Raw genomic sequence first — 23,171 nt, 5'->3', positions numbered from 1 at the left:
ATGAACTATAATCTAGAAATGAAGGGCACACTTGTGATGCAGATCTTAAGGCAGGAAGGCAACATGCCTTTGATCAGGAACTTGAGGTTGGATAATACACACCTTTGATCCAGACCTTGAGGATGGAAGGCACACCTTTAATCTGGGCCACACATTCTTTTGGGATACTATATAACAGAACTTCAGTCAGCACATTTATTCCTTCTTGGAGATCCCAGCAGACCAGCTGAGACACCCAGCCTCTCGGGACTGAACAATTACTAGATTCTTGAACTTTCCATTCATAACACCATTGTTGGACTGCAGCCTGTAAGTCATTCCAATATATTATTTTTATATATCTATAGAGAGATTCAATCTGTAAATTCTGTGACCTTAGAGAACCCTGACTATTACAAATTAGGTCAGGGCTAGAACCATGGCAGTGAATAATGAACTCTTACGGGTGGATCTGTACCAGCTGCTTCGCATTGAGGAGGAGGCAGGAGATAAAGAGGCCAAGAAAGCCGACAGGCACAAAGCACTGTCCTGCCACCCAGACAAAAATCCAGGCAGCCCCAGAGCTGCTAAACTTTTCCACCAGCTTTCCCAGGCCTTGGAGGTGCTGTCGGACGGATGCTGCCGCCAGGGCTGCACACGACAAGGAAAGAAACGCCAAGAAGGTCGCAGAGAGGACCCAGAGACTGGATGAGACAAGGAAGAAAGTGAAGCTTGACCTGGAGGCCCGGGAGCACCAGGCCTGGGGCCAGCAGAGTGAGAAAGAAGAGAGCCAGCCAGCGCAGCACAAGACTACAGCAGGAGATGGCACGCCTCCGAGAAGAGGCTTCCCTTCAGCTGGAGCAGCAGCAGAGGCTGGTCCAGGAGCAGATCTGCCGGGACCGAGAGCAGAGGCTGAGAGGAAGAGGAGAAAGTAGTGAAGGCAAAGGAACCCCTAAACTAAAGCTAAAGTGGACGTGCAGGAAGGAGGATGAGTCCCAAGGTGGCTACGCCAGACACGTCCTCCTGCGGCTCTTGCAGAAGTATGGGGAGCTTCTCAACCTGGTGCTTTCCAGAAAGAAGGCAGGCCATGCCATAGTGGAGTTTGCCACTGTCAGGGCCGCGGAGCTGGCTGTCAAAAATGAAGTGGGCCTGGTGCACAACCCTATGAAGATTTCCTGGTTCGAGGGACAGCCCCAAGGCACAGTGGACCCCAGGCACCTAGGCTTATCAGAGGGCTCCGTGCTGTCAGAAAGGGACTATGAGAATCTCATTATGATGCGCATGCGCCAGGCAGCTAAGCACCAGCAGCTGATTGCCCAGATTCAGCAGGAAGATGCGATGAGAGGCAGCCCACTGAGGGCACTGGCTCCAGCCTTCCCACCCCACATCCTTTGCTGAATCATCACCAATAAACTTTTTTAAAAAATCTTGTCGGGCTGAGTTAATCCTGTGGTTAATCAGATTACTCCCACACCTGTTTCCTGCATATAAACAGTTGCATAAACTGGAAGCCTTGCAATCTCTAATTCTTTTACCTGCTCTTGGGACCCTTTTCCTCCTGGATTGCCTAGCCCAGCCTTGACATGAGGGTATGTGCCCAGTCATGATGTAATTTGTTATGCCAGTGTTCAGCTGATATGCCTGGGAGGCCTCTTCTTTTCTGAAGGGAACTAGGGGAGGACTGGATCTGGGGTAAACTGTGGTTTGGAGTTAATATATGAGAGAATTAAAAAAAAAATTCCTCAAGCTGTGCCCTCCATTTTGGGGCTTGAGTTAATTCCAGGTGTAGTCAAGTTGATAACCAAGAATAGACATCACACTTATGAATGTAGTCAGGAAGGCCACTATAACCTAGGCAACACCTGATAACCAGAACCCAGTGACATCACCTGCTCAAGATAACCAAACACAGAACTAGAACTCCAGGACACCTCTGGACAGTATATGAGCAGAGTTCTATCAACTTTGAATACCTACAACCTTCTTGCTGGAGCCAGGGAGAAAGCTGGTGTATTGCCCAGGAAGAACTAGAGATGCCTTTCAATTAGGAAAGCCTTGCAGACATTTCTTTCCCAGTTGAGAGTGTTAGACAAGACAGAAAAGCCGAAGTGGAGAGATTGAACTCCCAGAATGCCCCAATGAGAAACACCACCCCGAGTCTCCCAGGAAGATACTTGAGACTAAGTTTTCAGCAACCCCTCTCCAATCCTCCCCCAACTCTCTTCCAGGGCATTTTTGCTGTGAGTTTTCCCACAATCCCCATCCCTGTTTTTCTCCTTTTCATCCCATACAAGATAGCCCCAACAGACTCCACCCTACCAAGTAAAGACCCAAGAATAGTAGACAGCCAGCAGCTAAGGGCTTCATTTACTTTTGATACTTCCAAAGACAATTATATTTCATTTAGTTTACCTGAACCTCTAACACAGTCTACTCTCTCAGTGCCTTGGCACACACCAGTCTGATGCATTAGGATATCCACGTGTTGATACACATTCTCAACTCTAGCAAGCTTAGATAGGTCCTCACCATATCAAACTCCTTCCAGTCTGTGACCTTTCAGAGGACCAGTTCCTATAACCACAGTGGCTGAAAAGCTTTCCCATCCATGGGTTCTAGAGTACCTTTATTTCCTTTGTAGTGGCCACTTAAAACTGGAATTCTCATTCCCAGTGCCAGAATGAATGTCTCTAAATGAGCCTGTCTCTAGATTCAACCATCTTTCCCACAGCTGTGGATCTGTCCATTAATTACTCCTCAACCACATCCTTCTCTAGTATTTCTCTCCATGTTTTGTGGTTGTAATTTTCACAATTCCAGGGTGTAGCGAGAAGTCTGTTCAAGAAGTTGTTTTCCACTGATAAAAAATTTAAAATACACAAAACATGGGAAAGTATAGAATGTGGAGAGCCTAGACTCAGTGTGCCGGGCTCTGCTGCTGACTCCCCTTGGGAGACCTTGATTTGGGGGATGTGGGGTGGCTTGGGAGGGAGGGCAACAAGTTACTACTTTAAGAACCTTGGGAATGGGCTTTGTGGATCTTGTAGCTTTCTGTGTTTCTTGAGCCTCCTAAGTTGCCCTAGCTTGCAAGCCTCCCTCCAGGAGGGAGTGCTTCCATTGGGAGAAAATAAAATACACAACAGGAGGCCTTCAGATCCAAACCTCAGCCTTGTATCCCTTGAATCTTGGCCTCTTTCTCCTGGCTTCTCCTTTTCAGTCTGTGCTGTCTCCCCCTGCTTCACTCCTATGCTATCCCCTCTGTGGGGCGTTTACCCACCAACCCCACAGCTCCCCAGAGTTTTCTTGAGTGTGAGCAGCAGGAAATATTAGATAGAATTTATAGTGTGAAGATAAACAGATAGAAAATAAAGGAGAGCCTCAAGAGGTCCTGAAACCTATTCCAACAGCCGACTGTCTCTGCCCCAGGGTATTTATAGAGACACCAAGGGGTAGAGAAAAAGACCTCCTCCCCCAGCACAGTCAAGTGCAGACCATTTCAGACACCTGCACTCAGGCCCATGGCCCTAATCATCCTCTATGAGGACCTGCTGGGTAAAGCCACAAGGAACCCAAAAACGGGCTCCCACACCCCTCCACCCTTGGTGTTGGGGAAGGAAGATTTTGTACATGCTGGCTAAGCATGCCTCTACTGTTGCATTACAGCCCCTTCCCTGATCTACACCCTTTGCCCCAGTGTAAGAAGAAATTCTCCGGATATCCTGATTGTTCCAGAAGACTTTAGTGTCACTGACTTGAACTGAGCAGGGCTTACTGCCTCTTGAAGTGGGGTATGTTCCAGAGAATGTTATTCCAGGAATAATATACACCCCCCAGAAGTGGTATACATCCTAGTGTGGGTAAGGGGGTAGGATTTCCCCAATGTGGACTCACATGAAGGATTATAAGGCTGAGTGTGATCCTCAGGTTCAAAGTCAACATACTTGTACATGTATAGTGGCATCAAAATGGAAGAGGAGTCAACAGGAGGTAATGCAATCCACACCTGACCCTTGGCCAGCTCTGCCTTGTAGAGGACTATGCCCAGGGGACCCAGCAGCTGAAAGAATAAATGCTCGTGGCAGATGTAGGAAGGGCTGGAAAGGGAGCAAGCCTTTAAAGGGGGTGGCTTTTAATGGGGCAACTCATGCAAAACTTCTGCCTTCCCTGAATGTCACAAAAGGCTCTAGCAAAGTCAGGTGGGGCTTGCAGCTAGAAATACAGAAGACTTTCTCTTCTGCAGTCCCATGTTCTGCTCCTGCGATATACCCTGCTTTACTTTTATAATAAATAAGAACAAGTAAATAAACATTGAATTAGAAAAAGTGTTTGTGCAGGGTAGTGCTGTGGCAGTTGCAGAGATTTGACGGGAGAATGCATTTATGTGTCCTATTTAGGTGTCTTCTACTCACAAGAAAGTGGGACACCTAGCAAGCTAGAAATGGTGGTGCAGAGGTGAGATGCCTATTTCCTGTGTACACTAGAGTAAAACAGTGTTCAATCGAAGGGCCCAGAGACACACGAGGAAATAGGAGACATGGGGAAGTCTTTGGGCATAATGGATAGAAGTGGGGGCACATTTGTCCTATTGCCTTGGAGTTAGAGAAGGGTCTAGAGATTTCGCTGAGAGGTCTTGACAACACCTTCATGTTATCTGTGACAGCCTTGTTAAACTAAGGCAATAGCATTAAGTCTGAGGAAAAAAAAAAAAAAAGACCGATGGGCATTATCTCTGTCTACTTCTGGCAGGCTTTTCTCTCAAATTTTTTTTGAGGGGAGGTTTGTTTGTTTCTTCTTCTTGGCAGTACTGCTCAATACTTCATGAATCTCAGACAAGGGCTCTACCACTAAGCCTCACAGGGCAATGGAAAGAGACCCTGATGTTGTAGACCTGCACTTCCTCATCCCTAATGAGTCAGCCTGGGAGACTCCTGTTCCTTCCTCTGGTAGTCTGCTTTCAATTGTTGTAATAAACACCATGCCTAAAAGCAACCCAGGGGAGAAAAGGGTTTATTTCCATTTTACAGCTTATAAACAGTCACCGAGGGAAGTCAGGACAGGAATTCAAGGCAGGAACTGAAGCAGAGAACATGGAGGAGGTGCTGCTTACTGGCTTGCTTCCCATGGCTTGCTTACTCAGCCTGCTTTTCTTATATAACCCAAGACTGTCTGCCCAGGGGTGGCACCATCCACAGTGGGCTGGGCCCTCTCATCAATCACTAATCAAGAAAAAGTGACGGGCGGTGGTGGCGTACGCCTTTAAGGCTAGCACTTGGGAGGCAGAGGCAGGTGGATCTTTGTGAGTTCGAGGCCAGCCTGGTCTACAGAGCGAGATCCAGGAAAGGCACAAAGCTACACAGAGAAATCCTGTCTCGAAAAAATAAAAAAATTAAAAGAAAAGAAAAGAAAATGTTTCACAGACACTCCTATAGGCCAATCTGATGGAGGCATTTTCTCAATGGAGAGTCCCTCTTTCCAGATGTATCTTGGTTTTTGTCAAGTTGACAAAAATCAACCAGTTCTGGACAGTGGTGGCACACGCCTTTAATTCCCAGCACTTGGTAGGTAGAAGCAAGTGGATCTCTATGAGTTCAGGGCCAGCCTGGTCTACAGAGTGAGTTCCAGGACAGGCTGGAAAGCTACATAGGGAAACCCTGTCTTGAAAAAACAAAAAAACAAAACAAAACAAAACAAAAAACAAAAAAAGAAACAAAACCAAAAATAAACAAAACAAACAAAAAACACAAAACAACTCCCCCTCCCTCCAAGTCAACCAGCTTGCTCCTCAAACCTTCACAATAGAAGGCAGGCAGTCACAGCCAACCTAGTGGGCAGGTGCCAAGGCAGCTGGACACAAGAGGCTAGACAGCTCTTTAGCAAGAGCTGGGGGAATGAATCACTGTGTGTGTGGACGTTTGTCACCACCACACCCTGGAGTCTTCAGCAAAGAACGAGAACAGGCAGCCATTATTACCAGACTCTCCCAGCCCCTCCTCTGGACTGCCACATCACCCACCTGAAGTTCCTAGAGGTCGTTTGTCTTTTGATTGAAACCTTCTTGTGGCAGTGGTTGGCCGTTGGGAGGTCAGTAGCAGTGTCCCTGGGCTTGAATAGCTCTTCCCTCCGCTCCCCCCCCCCCCACCCCAGCATGGATAAGGAGGAAGCTAGGGCTTCTACAAATCTGCATTCCAGATCGGAGCTACCTGCCCATCCCGGTCACTGCCCGTGTCGAGAGGCCCCGGAGCCTCGCGGCTGCTGGCTGTGCATTGTTGCTACTGCAGGACAGCTGCTGCCCCGCCTGTTCAGTCTAACCTGCCGGGCACCTTGTCTGTGTGCTCAGGGTTGACTGAAACTCTCTTCCTCTTTCAGTTGGACCCAGGAGTAGGCGGGGCATGGTGGGAGGAAGAGAAGCTCGCTCTCTCCACCCCGCCCCCCCCCCGGGGGGGGTATTTGCAAACACTCCCAATGGCCTGGGAAGGTCTTTAGGGTCACCAGCAGCCCAGGAGTGGTGGTGCAGACGGTGGGCAGCCAGAGCCGCAAGTCTGCCAGCCTTGCCTCACCGTGCCTGTGTATCCCTACCCAGGTGACGGTGTTGTCAGAATGGGAGCAGACTCGTTCTCACTCAGTCACTGAGTCTTGGGGGACAGTGTGCTGAGGCCCCAAGAATGAGACCAAAAAACAAACAAAAACAAAACCAACCCCAAAACAAAACAAAAAAACAAAACCAAAAACCAACTTGTAGGTCCAGCAACTGGCCAGGAAACATCTCAGTCCTTCTTTATTGACAATAGTCTGAGTCTCTCCCTGACTAAGCCTAGCCCAGGCAACTCATTTGACCCCTGCTGGGAGTCCACTGTCTGAGAAAAGGGGCCTTCCTTACAGTGTGTGTACTGGTGGTGAGGCGGCCCGCCCTTCCCCATTCTGCCTTCCCTGCTTAGTCAGTCTCTGGGCCACAGAAACCCAAACACACCAGGTCACACACACATGCTCATGATGTCCCTTTCCTCACTCTACCCCGCCCCCCCCTTTATCCCTTCCATGAGTGAAGAAATGCTGTCGCCTGCTCACCCTGAGAGACTGCCCAGTTCTGGCTTAATCCTTGATCTCTCCTTGTGGAAGCAACACACACACACACACACACACACACACACACACACACAAATGTGGGTGTGGGAGCCAAGTGACATGGCCCATGTCTGTAATCTCAGCCCTCAGAGAGCAGAGGTCAGCCTGCTGTACGTGCAGATACCCTGTTTTTCTTAAAAAATAAGTAAATAAATAATACAGTAAAAATAAATACTTAAGAGCATTTTTTATTTTATAAGTATGGGTTTTTTTGTTTATTTGGCTGGTTTTTTTGTTTTGTTTTTTGTTTTTTTGTTTTTGTTTTTTTTCCTGCATGTACGTCTGCATACCACATCCGTGCCTGGCCCCTGCAGAGACCAGAAGAGACTATCAGATCCTCTTGAACTATAGCCTGCTGTGAGCTACCACCTGGGTGCTGGGAACCTGGATCCTCTGGAAGAACAAGTAGTGCTCTTAACTGCTGAGCTATCTCTCTCTAGCCCCAATAATTTTGGAGGGAATCAGAGCTGAAAACTTCCTCCCAGAGCCGAGTTGGATGCCAGATGTAGAGTTTGTCCAGCTGGGGGTCACTGAAGAGGCCGGATAGCTATCTGAGTGTAGACAGCAAAGATGGGCACGGGGCAGGCAGGAGGCACAGGGGAGAGTGCCAGGGGGAGATGACTGAAGATAAACAGCTGTCACAGCTGTCTGGTAATGGGCACAATGGAAGGATGCTACTGCTCACAGCCCTCCAGAGGCTGGCTTGCCAGGTCTTACACTGAGTATAAACTCCAAAGACTGGTGTTGATAATCTGCATCACCTGACCACCTTGGCAGTCTTATTACCACCACCACCACCATACCACCACCACCATACCACCACCACCACCACCACCACCTCTACCACCACCACCACCACCACCACCACCACCACCACCACCACCACCACCTCCGCCTAAAGACTTGAGAAACAGGGGAGTTGAACAAGTCACCTGCCTTCAAGGTAGCTACATCAAGTCAAACCTTGGGGAGATCTTTGTGAAGAAGTGGTTAGTACTTAGGTAGATAGGGGGCAGCAAGGACAGCCAAAAAGACAACGGAGAGAAACTGTCTGGGCTGCAGGCTTGTTTGTCCAGAAATCAAGGAAAACAGGGGTGGGACCCAAAGAGGAATGCCTTCAAGTCTCTAAGTGAGAAATTAATGCAGCTGGCGGTGATGCAATACGGCAGACTCCAGATGTTAGGGAAGCAATTGACAGGTCGATGGGAGGGAACTCAGTGGAGGGGAGGGAAGACTGGAGACCTTGGCGGACCTGGTATCCTGAGAATGTGGTAGAGCAGGAGGTTCATACATTCTAGCACGGGAGGCAGGCCACCAGGGTTCTATTCCAGCTTTAACGCGGGACCTTGATGTGTCACATCTTTTGCTGAACTTCTAATCATGAGACCTAAAAGCCTTCAGAGCTACATTTCCAGTCTAAAGACTAGCTACAGGAGACTTCAGCCTTTTAAGGCTGATGACCTGAAACACACACGGAAGTCACCCATCTGCTAGAGACTGGGAACAAGAAAGCAGACAGGTGGGTGGGAGGTCAGAGATGGAGCCCAGGCTAAGGTCTCAGGCTAAGTAGGAGGAAATGGGGAACCAAGGGCATTGGTTTGGCAATCCCATTTCCAGTTCCCCCTTCTTGCTCTTCCCAACCTAGCCTCACCTTATTTGGCGAGGGCAGGAAACACAGGCTGGCCCATCACTTACCGTCCCGCCCGGTCCCTGTTCCCCTTCGCAGGCCCAAATAATATCCTTATACCGTCCCTGGTGCCTGCCTGCCTTCCATCAGAGCAGTATCCAGGGGACCAGAGCAAGAGGAGCAATGCTGGTGGTGATCGGCTTGCTTACCCTGCGCACAGTTACCGCTTTCGGAACCCTCCCCACGTGTACGCAACCGTGCTGAAAACGTCAGTGTGTCACTTTCTTTACAGCAGTCCAAGGGGTGACTGTTGCCTCGTTTCACCTGAGATGAAACGGAGGCAAAGTTTTAAGTCATCGACCCAACGTCACCTTTAGTCCTAGCACTCGGGAGGCAGAGCCAGGCGGATCTCGGTGAGTTCGAGGCCGGCCTGGTCTACAGGAAAGGCGCAAAGCTACACAGAGAAACCCTGTCTCGAAGTAAAAAAAAAGAAGTTAAGCATGATTTCCAAGCCAGAGCTTCCCTCCTAGGGACTCTGACAGCTGAGGACCTCATCTTGCAACGCTACCTCTTGGATTCAAAAGCTTCTTCAGGCGGTGCGAGCCCACGTGACCTTTAGGTTTCCCCGCTGCCTTCTCCTGGCCCCGCCCCGCTCTCGGCCCGGCCCCCCCGGGAGCCCCGCCCCACAAGCAGGTGGCGCGCGGGCGCGGGGGCGTGGCGGGGGCGTGGCCGGAAGCCTTAAAGCGGCCCGGGAGCCGGGTGGGCGGTCCAGATCGAGGGCAGCGGCTACTACCTTGTGGCCTCCCAGGCGGGTGCGGCGTCGGCCACCATGTCCCTGGCGGCCTCAGCGGGCCGGGGCCTGGGGACCATGTGGTCCCCTACACACGTGCAGGTGACGGTGCTCCAGGCGCGGGGCCTGCGGGCCAAGGGTCCCGGGGGCACGAGCGACGCGTACGCGGTGATCCAGGTGGGCAAGGAGAAGTACGCCACGTCGGTGTCCGAGCGCAGCCTGGGCGCGCCCGTGTGGCGCGAGGAGGCCACCTTCGAGCTGCCGCCACTGCTGTCCTCGGGGGCCGCGCCCTCCGCCGCCGCCGCCGCCACCCTGCAGCTCACCGTCCTGCACCGCGCGCTGCTCGGTCTCGATAAGTTCCTGGGCCGCGCCGAGGTGGACCTGCGCGAGCTGCACCAGGACCAGAGCCGCAGGAAGACGCAGTGAGTGGGCGCGGGGCGTCGAGGTGGGAAGGGGGGGTGAAGAAGGGCGCTCGGGCAGCGCTGCTCCTGGGGGGCGAGCAGGGCAGCCACCGCGCGTTGGCCTCGTCCGGCTGTCACGTCCCAGCTCTCTCTCCCAGTATGGGGGCTGTTTTTGGAAGGCGGGAGAGGTTTTGTATCCCCGGGGCGCTTCGGAACGCACAGCACACAGTCAGCGCTAGATGAATTTTTGATGAATTGAAACAATACGCGGGTAGGAGAATCACTGTGAGGTTGGGTAGTGTGTGCCCGAGACGCGCTTTAATTTAGGTGGAAGGCCTCCCCCCCCCTGGTTATTTTGTTAAGCTTGGCGCTTTGAACTGAGAACCCTTGGGACTGGGAGCAGAGAAAACTAATTGGAGGGAAAGCCCCAACACCCCAGAGCTGGACGGTTGCTGGGCGAATGGCTAGAGAAGGGTGATGCTGATTCCCACCTGGAGCTGCCCCTCAGAATGAACTCTAGAACAGTTTGGTGTTTTGCTTGGGGTCTGAATTAGTGGTAGATGGTGATTCCAAGATCAGTAGAAATGAGCATTGTGACTCTTTGGAGTTTGGTGAATTTTGTCTGGTCCTGATTCCTGGTAGGTGGCTATATTCACTAGCCCACCTGTCGCTCCTCAGTTGAAGGTTCTGCAGGAAAAGCTGGGCAAACCCCAGTTCAGTTTAAGGTCTTAGAGCTTTATTTGCTCTTGTTCATTGGTGTTTAGAAAGGGCAGCTTAACCAATGGAGCATTTGATTATGTTCATCTCATGTACCAAGGAAAGCTTAGATTCGTCCACCTGGTTACTTTGCTTGACCCTAGAGATGCCGATTATGTTACCACCTAAACCCTAGTTAACGAAACCCATTCGTTCAGTCCCTGCACTTGAGATACACAGAGTGTTTTAACTTTTACTTGGGGGTGGGGCAGGAGGAGCCATAGCAACTGTAGTTTCCAGGCTAGGGTGGTTCAGTTTCACTGTGTCTGATTCGTTTTTTTTATGGGCACAGATGAATAGGCATTTCCAAACTCAAATAAAAAAGGAGAGTCTTGACTTGAAGCTGGATGGGATATCCCGAAAGAAATGTCCGCCTACAATGATGTTTACATACCGTTCCCGTGGAGCAGAAGCGGAAGCCATCCTCATTTTCCATCTTGACTAAATGGCATTTGAGGGGCTTGGGTGGTTGACTGTTGGCTCTTCTTTGTATTGCCCCATTCCAAGATGGATGTTAACTATCTGTTTCTTATATGATGATTTCATCCCCTGGCAAGATCGATCGGGTCCCCTGCCAGAGATGGGGCTTCCAGAGTGCTGGGTCTGATGTACACTTGGTCCTGACTCATAGTTGGGTTGTTCTGGTTCTAAACACCCCAGTTTCCCTGTGTATAAGTGGAGCATGCTGCTGCCCTTAATTGATGTTTGTGAAGAGTCGCTGCTTCCTGGATGAATGAAGCCAGTGTAAGGGTTCAAAAGGTCCTGCACTGCTGTGTGAGGGATGAAAACCCTCCTCCTTACGCTCTCTTTCAGCCCTGTATCATTTTTCCTTATTTTCTCTAAGGTAATCCTAAGCCTACATGGCTGTTCCTGTTTCTGTCCCGTGAGCGGGTTACCACTTAGTCACAATATTGACTGGCAGGGACATTGTGCTTACTTAGTGGGTTTTTATAACTGCCATAGAATGTCTGATTTTCAGCAAGTAGGTGATATTGCAAAGTTTCCATGTACCGCTTTCTGGGACTTTCCTAGCTGCTGGGGGAACCCTGTTAAACTGAGTCTGTCTGATGCCCTGGTAGAACTCCGAGGTGCCCCAGGAAGCGGAGAGTAGAAGACTGAGAGGTGTCAGTTTTAACAGAAAGAAGCAGGTTTGGCTAGACAATCTATATGAACTAGTTGTTAATGGTTTGATTCCGCCTTGTATGTTAAAAGTTAGAAACAAAACAAAATCTAAGATCTTGATCTGTGCTCGCTTTGTCTGTCTCTGTCTGTCTCTCTCTTAGTGTGTGTGTGTGTGTGTGTGTGTGTGTATGTGTGTAACAAAACAGTGAATGAACAGAGGGGTGGCTTTTTTTTTTTTTTTTAGTTTCAGACACTGAAATTTGAGGTCCATTATCATGTTAAGAACCCACTTATTAATTATTCTCTTGATAAACCCCTATGTAGCAAATTTACTTGGTGACAGGAGAATATGCTTTTTATCATGATTCTGAATTTTCTGCCCTTAAGTTTAATGTGATGATACACACAGTTAAAGTACCAAGTAGCCTACTGTATAGGGCAGCCTAATCTATAGGCAGGATACATTTAGTAGCAGGGAGTGTGTGGCCTTCAGTTAGGAAAGGTAGAAAGGAGTTGATTGTACTCTTGTATCTGTTAAAGACCTGAGGTTTCAGTGGGTGTTGGTTAAACCGGAGCCAGTTAAGGACCGAGATAGCAGCAGACATGAGTCGGAAGTACATTCAGGTAAACAGCTTGTAAGACCCTCAGCCCAGCTTTCTAGCCTCCTGTAGTAGATTGGTTTTAAACAAAAGCAGGTGCCAAAAGCGACAAAACTGGGGAAATAATCTCTGGGGTAGATGTATTCGACCTGGGAGCTGGAGGGCCATTATGCAAGTAAACCCCGTGAAATGTAGTGTCACCTTCAGGATGTTAAAACAGGGAGGGGATGGTGGAGGGTCCATTTCCGGTATCAGCCGAGACTCCAGTGTCTGCCTATGGACGCGTTTGGATACTGTAGAGGTTAGATGGTGTGAAAAGTTTTGGAAGACAGTAAGATGCTGAAATGAGTTGCCCATGGAGATTTTGGGTCATTAGAAATAAGAGTTGAGGAGTTATTTTTCTGAGAGACTGAAGTGTAGGGCAATGGCTTAGAGGACCATTGACGTCTTTAAGGCACAAGTAAGCCGTTGGAGGTGTGCTCCGGGCTCCTTACGCACACTGAAATTGTTTTATAGCAGGGTGGAAAATTTAAGCAATATTGTTACTGGTTACCCCCACCCCCACCCTCACCCCCTTCTTTCTTGTAATTTCCCTTAAAGATAACGTTGGGCCTTCCTGGAACCATTCATCTCTCAGGCTGCACGGTCCCCTCCCACTCCGTGTAGAAAACTGAGCTCCTGGCTCTCTGTACGTCTTGTGATAAGCACCCCTCCCTCATCTTAGCCATGGGATGAAATGACCACAGGAAGAGAGGACCTCAAAGATGTCACTAGGTGATGATGCTGTTACTTGTGATTTCACCTGCCACACGTTCAGTAAGAACAGAGGGAGTTCTACCTGCTCCCCACCCCACTTCTCATCTCTAAAGTACATCCGTTCTTTTAATAAATATGTTTTTTGGTGGTTGTTTTTTTTTTTCCCCCTGGCACTGGGAATTGAATCCAGGACCTGATATATGCCAGGCGAGTGCTCTGAGCCACTGAACTCTGTTCCCAACCCTCCAAAATACTTTGTGTGTACTTGTGTTATGCTTGTGTACACATAGCACACGTGTGTGAGTGTGCATGCATATGTGCAAGGGTACATGTAGAGGCCAGAGGCTGACATCGGGTGATCTCAACATTGCTCCCTACCTTATGTATCAGGCAGGATCTCTCACTTCAACACAGTTGTCTAGCTAGCCAGCTTGCTCTGGGGATCCCCTGTGCCCGTCTCAGATTGCAGGTGGGCCACCATACCTACCTGACATTTATTTACGTAGATGCTGGGGATCAGACCTTCAGTCCTCAGGGTTGTGAGGCAAGGGTTTTAGCCATTAAGTCATCTCCCCATCTCCCTCCACCTTATTAATTTGAGACGGGGTTATTATTATTTGATATGCCTGAGCTGGCCAGCCAGTAAGCTGCAAGGGTCTACCTTTAATTGCTGGGGTTGTAGACACTAGCTGCTGTGCCTGGCTTTTACATTGTGTGGGGATCCGAACTTGGGCCCTTCTGCTTACCTGACAGACACTTTACCAACTGAGCCATAAGTACTTTTTAGGACTGCTGTATGCCAGATGCTGGCTATAAAGTGCCAGAGAGGCATGGTGCTTGCTTTCAGGAAGTTCAGAGCCTCATTGGGAAGTAGATCGTAAACAAAGGGACCCAAGAAAGAAATAGTGGATTGTGTTCAATCGTGGGGAGGAAAAGAGCAAGCTGTCAGAAACAAAAGTTTGGCACTGGAGAGAAGTCTGGCAGGTAAGAGCATTGGCTGCTCTTTAGAGGACTTGGGTTTGATTCCCTGCACGTACTGACTCACACTGTCAGTAACTACAGTTCCAGGATTTCCGACCCCCTCTTCTGGCCTCCAAGGACACTGCCTGCACATGGTGGGTAGGCATATGTGCAAGCAAAACATGACACAGAAAAACCCCACACACATAAAATCCAAATCAAAAAAACATATCTTAGGAAAAAGATTTATTAGAAGAAAATGATCAGGGCTAGAGAGATGGTTCAGCACTTAAGAACACTTGGCTCCCCTTCAAAGGACCTGGGTTCCATTCCCGGCACCCACATAGCAGCTCCCTGCTGTCTGTAACTCCAGTTCCAGGGGATTTGACGCCCTCTGTCCTCTGAGGATACTGCGTGGACATATTGCACTTACATACTCACAGGCAGAACATCCTATGCATAAAAGAAATAATCTAAAAGGAAATTATTTTTTTAAATGACCAATAAGAGTATGCTGTAAAAAAGGAGATTGGAAAGCAGGAAATGATGGCACCTCTAGCCTCAGTTACTAGAAAGGTTGAGGCAGGAAGACCGCTTGATCCTGACAATTCAAGGCTAGCCTGGGCTGTATAGCAAGAGCCTAGCTCATAAAATAATCATCGGTAAGCTTTGGTGCTGGGGATTAAACTCAGGGCTTTATGCATACTGGGCATGTGCTATACTACTTACTGAGCTATAGCCCCAGCTATGAATATTAACGAATAAGATGGCCTCTGAGACAGATATCTAAAGAATAAAGAGGAATCCAAGGGAGTGCTGTGCAAAGGCCCTGAGGCAGGAGTACCTAGGAAGTTGGAGGATTGATTGTGTATAGGGTAAGACTCAAAGAGAAAGGAATAGGAAGCCGCTAAGTGTTAAATGCAGGATGGTGTGGGCCAGTTTGAACACAGTCTAGTCTGGAATCCCACAGATGAAATGGGAGGCTGCAGCAATAATTGAAGTAGTGGGTCCTTTCAGAAATGTTTTATAGGTTTAATTACTCTGCTTCTGATAGGGGGGGGGGGGTGATGGGGGTGATAAGATTAAACAAGTAAATAAAGGGAGCTACGTGTTGAAAGTGAACCAGGAAATAGTTCTGCTTTCTTACCCCAGCAATCACCCTGATACCAGGGTGAGGTCACCATGACAAAGACAGCTTTGGGCAGTGCCACTTGTGAGTGGTGTCTTCTGTCGAAAGGAATGACTCGGGCATGCCATTGAAAGCAGGGTGTGGATGTGGATGTCTCCAGATGCCAATTGTTTCAGTGCTGGCCAAGGACCCGCTTGGTAATGCGAAGTTGATGATGTCACAGTTTCAAGGAAAACCTAATATCACACGGACAATGGAGAGAGGAGCCCTGTGCAGAAAATAAGACTCAGCGGGAAAGACTTGGGTCTTTCCATCTTGTTAAGTTCCCCTCTAGCCAAAGACCTCTGTAGTGTTTCTAGAGCTACCCTCTGAGGAAGAGTTTTGTTAGTATCTGATAGGTCATTTGAGTGGTAGTTGTTAACTTTGAAATGTAACAATTATGTTATAAGCAGTACGTGTACTCATTAAAATGCCATCAGCTCCAACATGTAGCTGCTCAGCTAGCCATTAAAACATTCTGTCCTGGGAAATGCTGCTTCTCCCTCCCTCCTCTAGGAGGGACAGCTAGCTCTGGGTTAGCCCGGAAGGGTTAAGGTGCTCAGGACTGGGATGGAAGAGAGAGTGATAATAGACTATTTGATCTTTTCATCTTAAAGCAATTCCCAGCATGCCCTTTGGTTCTGGATCTAGCGCAGGCCCCAACCTCAGGGCCTTTGACGCCAGCAAACCTGTAACATCCAAGCTTTGTATTGGCAGGTGGGTCTTTGTCCCCACAGGGTGCGCCCTGAGTCAGACAGAAGTCATGCCCTCAAGAAACCATACCTGAGGTGTCTGCTTTCACCTGACCACTCCTGTCTCGTTTATTGTGTGATTGGGACTTGGTCATTGTTGAGAGTCAGTGAGTGGCTTACTGAGTGGCTAGCTGGGATTCCTGCATGGTAATGATAGTTTGCACTCAAGGTTTTGATTTGTTGGGCTGGCTGGCTGGCTGGTTGGTTGGTTGGTTGGTTGGTTTGAAACAAGTAGTCCAGTCTGGCCGAACCCTCCAGCCTCCAGCTTCTGCCTCCTGGGTACTGGAATTAGAGTTGTGTACCTTCACCCCTAGCCAGGAGAGCCTCTTTTCCTGAAGGGATATGTTGATAATCTGGTAAAGAAAAACCGAGGGTCTGAGTGTCCAGGGTCTCCCTGGGGGACTTGAGGAATGTGCCTTGGACAGAAGAAAGGCGGCTGTAATGACCTCCCCTGAATGCTGGCCTTTGAGCTCCCCGAAGGGAAGGCGGTTACCAGCGACACTGGAGACCGATTGCTGCAGATGAGGCTACCACACACTTCATTTTTTTAGTGCCCTTCTATGATCAAGGACATAGCTAACCTCCAGAAGAATTTGAGCTTCCAGGAAGCCTGCTCTAAAAAGGCCTCTTGTTATCACCAAGAATGTCTGATTTGAAGGGCAGCCCCAGCAGGCTGAGTCCTGGGGTATTTATTCAGGGCTGTGCCCTCTCAGAGCACCGGTCCCTCATGGTCAGTGAATGTGACCCGCGGTTCACCAACATGGAACTTTTCACTTTTACTAATCATTTGTTATTAAGATGTGATTTTAAAATAAGATTCTTCGGGTATGTTTTCTTCCTGCTTTGAACTTATGGTGATTCCGAGATAAATCACAGGTTCTCTGCTCCCTTGCCAGGAGCTCATGGAGGGGCGTAGTTCATCTGTTGACAGGGTAAGGAGTGGACTGAGTGTTCTTTGATGTTGGTCGCTGAGGCTTGTTTTCTTTGTCTTGGCCAAGGCCTGGGGGAAGCATTAGACTCTGTGCTTTCCTTTCCCATCCTCAAACTCTTTTGGTGAGGGATGTCACTGTTGTGATAAATTCCTTTGGCAGGCCAAACAGATAACACTGGTGGCAGTTATAGCTAGACAGGAGCTGAGATCCCAGGTTTCATACAATAGTACCATTTATAAGTAGATAACATTAGGAATGATAGGCTTCCATGTTGAAAAATGAGTTAAATTTCCTTCCTTCCCTCCCTCCCTCCCTTCCTCCCTTCCTTCCTTCCTTTTTCTTCTTCGAGACAGTTTCTGTGTACAGCCCTGGCTGTCCTTGATTTGGCTCTGTAGACCAGGCTGGCCTCAAACTAGGAGATCTGCATGCCTCTGCCTCCAAAGTGCTGGGATTAAAGGCATATGCCATCACCACCTGAGTTAAAGTTTCTAATTCTTAGAAAATATTTTAATAAGGGTGCTTGAATTATTGTTGTCTGCGTAGAAACACCCTGATCCATGCGCTGAAACCAACTGTGGTGCCCAGCGGCATTGCTAATCTTAGGAGCGTCTGGTCCCCATCCACCCTCTGGGATAAAAGCCCTAAAGTCCTCGGTGATGATCTTTACATTCCCCAACAAGTCCCGAACATAGTCTTGGATCATGATATTTTTAAGTTCTTCCATGAAGAAAAAAAAAAAGTCCTCTTGAACATTATATAATTCCAATTGTGTAGGTAAATGTTTTCCTACATTTTCAAATGGAAGTTCATTGATACTTAACGTTAGATGGGCATGTCTGAGTATTTGGTAATATAGTTAGAACTGTTAATCTTCTCCATTTCCATGTCAGGAATCTTCTGACGGGTCAACTGTAGGGTACTCGGGTGGTGGGATATCATGTAGCCATCAGAATTGGTGATACAAAGACTGTGAGGTGTGTGCCATATGCCACAAATAAAATTGCCTGTGCATTCAGATTCTGGCTAAGTAGTAATTGTAGCCACAGCTTGCAGCAGGCCTTGTTCTAGACACTTACATGTATTAAATCATCTAAACTTTGTGGCATCCTTCTGAGGCAAGGACCCCGCAGCCTTGTCTCTGAGGGGGAGCTGGAACCAGGGAAGGGTTAGGCGAGTTGCCCAAAATCTCTCAGCTTGAGGCTGTTAACTATACAGGAAGAGAAACTTAGCGAGACATGAAACAGTGGTCATTGCATTAGCAGGGGCTCCAGTGCACTTTTAAAGGCATACTTGATTTTTCTTTTTCTTGTAACGTGTCTTACTTTTGTATGTGTGTGAGCAGGTCATTTTGTTTTGGCTTTTGTTTGTTTTGGAGACAGGATCTTGCTATGTAGCTCATGCTGGCCAATACTCTCTCAAATCCTCCTGCCTCAAGTCAGAGTGCTGGGTTCCAAGTGAACTCCACCGTACCCTGTTGTCTTGATCCCTTCCTACGAGGATTTCTAAAGACCAGACATCATATAGGAAAGAACCAAAAGCATCCCCTCCCCCGTGTGTGTGTGTGTGTGTGTGTGTGTGTGTGTGTGTGTGTGTTGCAGTGCACATGTGACATTCAGAGGACAACTTGAGGCAGTTTGCTTCTCTTCTTCTCCCACATGAATCCCAGGGACCTCACTCTGGTCATCTGGGCCGGCTGCAAGTCCCTTATCTGCTAAGCCATCTCACTGGCCTCCAAATTGTTCTTCACCTGCCTTTCCTGTGTTTTCTTCCTCATGTCCCTTACCAGCTCTTGGGATTAAGTTTGGTGGCTCTTAATAAATAGCTTTTCAGTGCTGCTGAAAGGACTGTTTTAGAGGTGGGTGTTAAAACAGCAGCAGGAGCCATCCTGCTCTCAGGGTGGACTCGTTCTGCCAGTGACTGACAGTGGGCAGCAGGAAGGGCTCAGAAGTGGAAGGTTGGCCAATGGGTAATTCTGTAATCAAAGTTAGACCCTGTTGACATCTACCCACCTCATTCCACGACAAAACTTGCCAAACTGCATAGCTGCTGTAGAGTACACACTGCCAGTGTTGCTCCACACTGCTGCCATGCTATCCAGGGCAGAGATGTTTTGAATCTCAGCAGCCCACAGTGCGGCATTCTGCCCTATTTATAATCCCTGGGGAAGACAATTCCTGAGCAGCTACATAAGACATCTCCATCTAGGAAAAGACTGTGTCCTGCTTCCAAAACACCCTTAGGGTGCTGTTCTCTTCCTCCTTCCTCCCGGAGAAGCCATAATCCTCAGGGTTTTGATGCTGGGTTTCCATGGGGATGACAATGATTTGTGCTACATCCCATAATTGAGGTTTAGCCTGCAAAGGGAAGTGTGTAGTTGTGCTGACCCTGGAGTCTAAGCTAGACGCAGAGACCCTGAAATGAACTCTGACATATCTAGACTGGTGGAGCTGGACCCTTCTGGAGTAAAAAGTAAATGCTGTATTTATTAGTTTTTCAAGATAGGTGACTGTGTAGTTCGTAGGGTCTTAAGATACTTGAGAGTCCTGTTTGTGATGAATTTGTACTTTAGTAGAAGTATCTTTTCTTTTTTTTAATATGGAACGCTTCATAAATATGTGCATCATCCTTGCACAGGGGCCATGCTAATCTTCTCTGTAGTGGTTTTTAGGTTTTTTGTTTTGTTTTGTTTTGTTTTTCTCCCTTCCAGTATCTGTGTTGCTGGAGTGAGCACAGTAGAAGTGTCTTTTTAGGTGGAATATTTTTGCATGCTTCACAGTGAGGAAGCCTCCAGCAGTTTTCCCAATGTCTAGTTAGAAATCGGCAGCAGGACCAGTGGCGAGGTTCAATGAGTAAAAGGACTTACTCCCAAATCCTCCTGTACCCAGGAGCCACTCCTAACCGACTCCTCCAAGGTGTGCTCACCATGGCACGACTGCTCCCATACATACAGTGTGTGCACACACAAATAAATAAGAAACAAACAAACGTAATTTAAAAAAAAAAAAAAATAGAAAGCAGGCAGTCCCTGTGGCAGTTCAACCAATGCTTTGTGGTGGTTGGTGCCGACTCTCCTCCCCAGCTAGAGGCTCGAGAGCCGTGGGTCTCTTCCCCACGTAACTGCAGTGCAAAGCGTCTAAATGTGTTTGCGTGGGATCTTGAAGACCATGATGTCTCTACAGGTGCTCACCTTCTGGAATGGGAAAGGCATGTTTGCTCCAGCCACAGAATGTTTCTGAGCTCTCCTCACCTCTGGAGGAGGATCCTGTCTTCCTCAGCATCCCCTAATTCATCCTCCTTTCTTCCTTCTCCCTGTCCCCAACAAGAACAGGATGTGTCTCACTGTGTACCCCAGGGCAGTCTCTCATGATCCCCCTGCCTCCATCTCCCGAGTGCTAGCAAGGATTATAAATGTGATTTTTTTTTTTATCTCCTTAAGACACCACTGTATAGATCTAGAAAACATAAACAGTATTTTATATATTTTTAGCTGTTATATTATCTTGGAGCCCTCACCCATCTCACCCCCCAAAAAGAACCCCTACATAAACACCACGAGGTAGATTATTTTTTACATGGGAGAGTACAGAACTGGCCATTGTTTCTAGGAGAACATGGGGAGGGATGGCACACGTAGGGGACCAAGCTTCTTGTTCTCTGGTATCTCATGTGATCAGAATTTTTATACTGTACCAGTTGTTACTTAAAAATATTACCTAGAGCTGGGGGGGGGGGGGCGGTGGCAGTGCACGCCTTTAATCCCAGCACTCTGGAGGCAGAGACAGGTGGATCTCTGAGTTCGAGGCCAGCCTGGGATACAGAGTGAGACCCAGGACAGGCACGAAAACTACACAGAGACCTGTCTCGAAATCCTAGATAGATAGATAGATAGATAGATAGATAGATAGATAGATAGATAGGAAGGAAGGAAGGAAGGAAGGAAGGAAGGAAGGAAGGAAGGAAGGAAGGAAGGAAGGAAAGAAAGAAAGCTAGAAGGGCTAACCCAGTGGTGGAGCCCTTGCCTCATATACACAAGAGTTTAGGATTTTACTTTTTGATAGGTGAAAGGTTTTTTCATATTGTGGCTTTAGAAATACACCTGTTGCATGGGATTATGGCTTTCCTGCTGCACTCTGCCCTTTGGACAGAAAACTGAGCCCAACCCTGATCTAAAGATACCGGATGCTTTCTGGCTCTATGTGAAAGGTAATGCCGGAACACCTACACTGCAGCTGAAGCTGTGTGGCCATGCTGGATCAGAGATTATTTATTAACTGCTTCTCTAGGGGGACAGGAAGTAAATGAATTAAAAAACAAAAAACAAAAAAACAAAAAACAACACTAAAAAAAAAATGGTTTTGATAGTTATGTGGAAGCCCAGAGCCATAATCCAGTTTGGGATTCCAGAGAGTGAGTCATTCGTGAACTTTGTTAATGGGGTTTTCAAGCTCAAAGCCTGGGCTCTGGCAGATCAAAGGCTTGCCCACCGACCCCAGGGTGCCACTAAAGAGAAGCGGGAAAGGGGGGTTTATGGCCGGCCACAGTGGGAAGAGGTCTAGCCCTCTGACTTGAGGTGGGTTTAAATACAAGGCAAACAGTATGCATAACTGAGCAGTTCTGCACGGTGTGACACCCCCTCCCCATCATCTTAACAGCATTACCTGATTCCAGTGTTCCTTGTTAAATAGTGAAAAGTTGCCAGAACCGAGTGAAATCTCTTCCTGGGAGACATTTTCCTCCTCTAGCTGGCACCAAGCTTCCTCCTTTTCCTTTCCTCAGTATGAGACTCCTGAAGAAATTTTAATATTTGGGATACAAGTGTCCCTTTAGAATATCTTTTCTTTTTTTTTTTTTGGAGCAGAGCATTGAACCCAGGGCCTTGCGCTTGCTAGGCAAGCGCTCTACCACTGAGCTAAATCCCCAACCCCCTCTTTAGAATATCTTGTCTGACCACAAGAACACAACCCTCCCGCCCCCCTGCAGAATCAACCAAGCATGGCTCCTAGGGACTCACAGAGACTGAATCAACAATCAGGGAGCCTGCACGGGACTGAGGTCGGTCCTCAGCATCTGTGTTATGGTTTCTGGTTGCGATGCTTGGTGGTCTTGTGGGACTCCTAACAGTGTGTGTGTGTTTGGGGATGGGGTGGGGGTGGGAGGGTAATCTCTGACTTTTACCTGCGCATAGGACCCCTTTCCTCACCCAACCTTGATATGAGGGTTTGTGCCTAATCATATTGTAATTCGTTATGCTGTGTTCAGTCGATATCCCTGGGATGCCTTCGAACTCACTCTCTCTCTCTCTCTCTCTCTCTCTCTCTCTCTCTCTCTCTCTCTCTCTCAATTGAGGAGTGAATCTAGGGGAGAGGAAATGTGGGGAGAGCTACTGGGAAGAGTGGAGGTTAGGCAAAACTGTGGTCAGGATGTAATGTATACAAAGAATTAAAAAAAACAAACAAGAAAATATCTTGTCTGCTGCCAGGCGATTTCACTGTGGCTTCTGGTTAGGATGATGCCAAGCACCTCTCAGGGACCCAGCTTTTTAGCAGAAGGATTGTAACGGCAGAAACATTCCTCTTCTCTCCCTGCTGTAGTTGGAACATTCTAGATGGCATTTGCTGGGATGCTTGCTACCTGTGACTCTGCTGTTCACACCCCGAAAAGGAGCCCTGGAACTTCCTGGGGCACCTGCTGACTGACTTCACGTTTGCTTATGAAAATAAGCAGCAAGAAGCGTTGGTGAGGATTCTGCTCACATGTGGTGATGGAAGTTTCCAACGCCAGTCCACTCCAGGGCTTGAGTAGCGGGTGATAATTGGTGGGGAGCCTTCTGGGGTTGGCTACAAGTTTGCTTAAAATAAGCACTTTGGCCCAGGTAACCAAGGCAAGCCTGCTGCCAGGAATGGCCAGGTGGCATGCTCCGGGAAGGTCTTGAATGTGTTTGCATACCTCAGAAGACTAGTAGAGAAGCACTTGCCCCAACCCCCTCCCTGAGTGGCCTTGCTGTCTGCAGCCCCTGCCGTGGTCAACTGAGTGAGGTTCACATTCAACTTTCAGCCACTTCTCCTTTGCAGGTGCCTACAAGTAATATTACAAAAGCCAGACACCTTTCATCACCAAGGCAACCGAGTTTACCACCTGACTGTCAGGGAAGAAAAATACAAATAATCCTCTCAACCTCTTGACAAATATGCAAAGTATTCCAGGCCC

The 23,171-nt window shown here is 48.2% G+C and overlaps 1 protein-coding gene and 2 pseudogenes across 2 annotated transcripts in view; 2 read left to right on the top strand and 1 right to left on the bottom strand.

The window, feature by feature from the left end:
* The first annotated feature begins 418 nt into the window (after window positions 1-418).
* LOC118569188 lies at window positions 419-1,377 on the top strand (annotated as a pseudogene).
* Window positions 1,378-9,512: 8,135 nt separating this feature from the next.
* The window catches only part of Rab11fip1 (RAB11 family interacting protein 1), a 36,150-nt gene continuing 22,491 nt past the window's right edge, over window positions 9,513-23,171 (top strand). For both annotated transcript variants that reach the window (XM_036166466.1, XM_036166465.1), the window contains exon 1: window positions 9,513-9,940. In XM_036166466.1, coding sequence (XP_036022359.1) covers window positions 9,558-9,940 — 383 coding nt within the window. In that variant the 5' untranslated portion in view covers window positions 9,513-9,557. The remainder of the gene's footprint in view (window positions 9,941-23,171) is intronic.
* On the bottom strand, window positions 19,554-19,628 carry LOC118569247 (annotated as a pseudogene).

This window comes from Onychomys torridus, chromosome 17 (assembly GCF_903995425.1).
Source record: "Onychomys torridus chromosome 17, mOncTor1.1, whole genome shotgun sequence".
Taxonomy (NCBI): Eukaryota; Metazoa; Chordata; class Mammalia; order Rodentia; family Cricetidae; genus Onychomys; species Onychomys torridus.
Note: the sequence above shows the minus strand (reverse complement) of the source record. Positions and strands in the feature narration are given on the sequence as shown.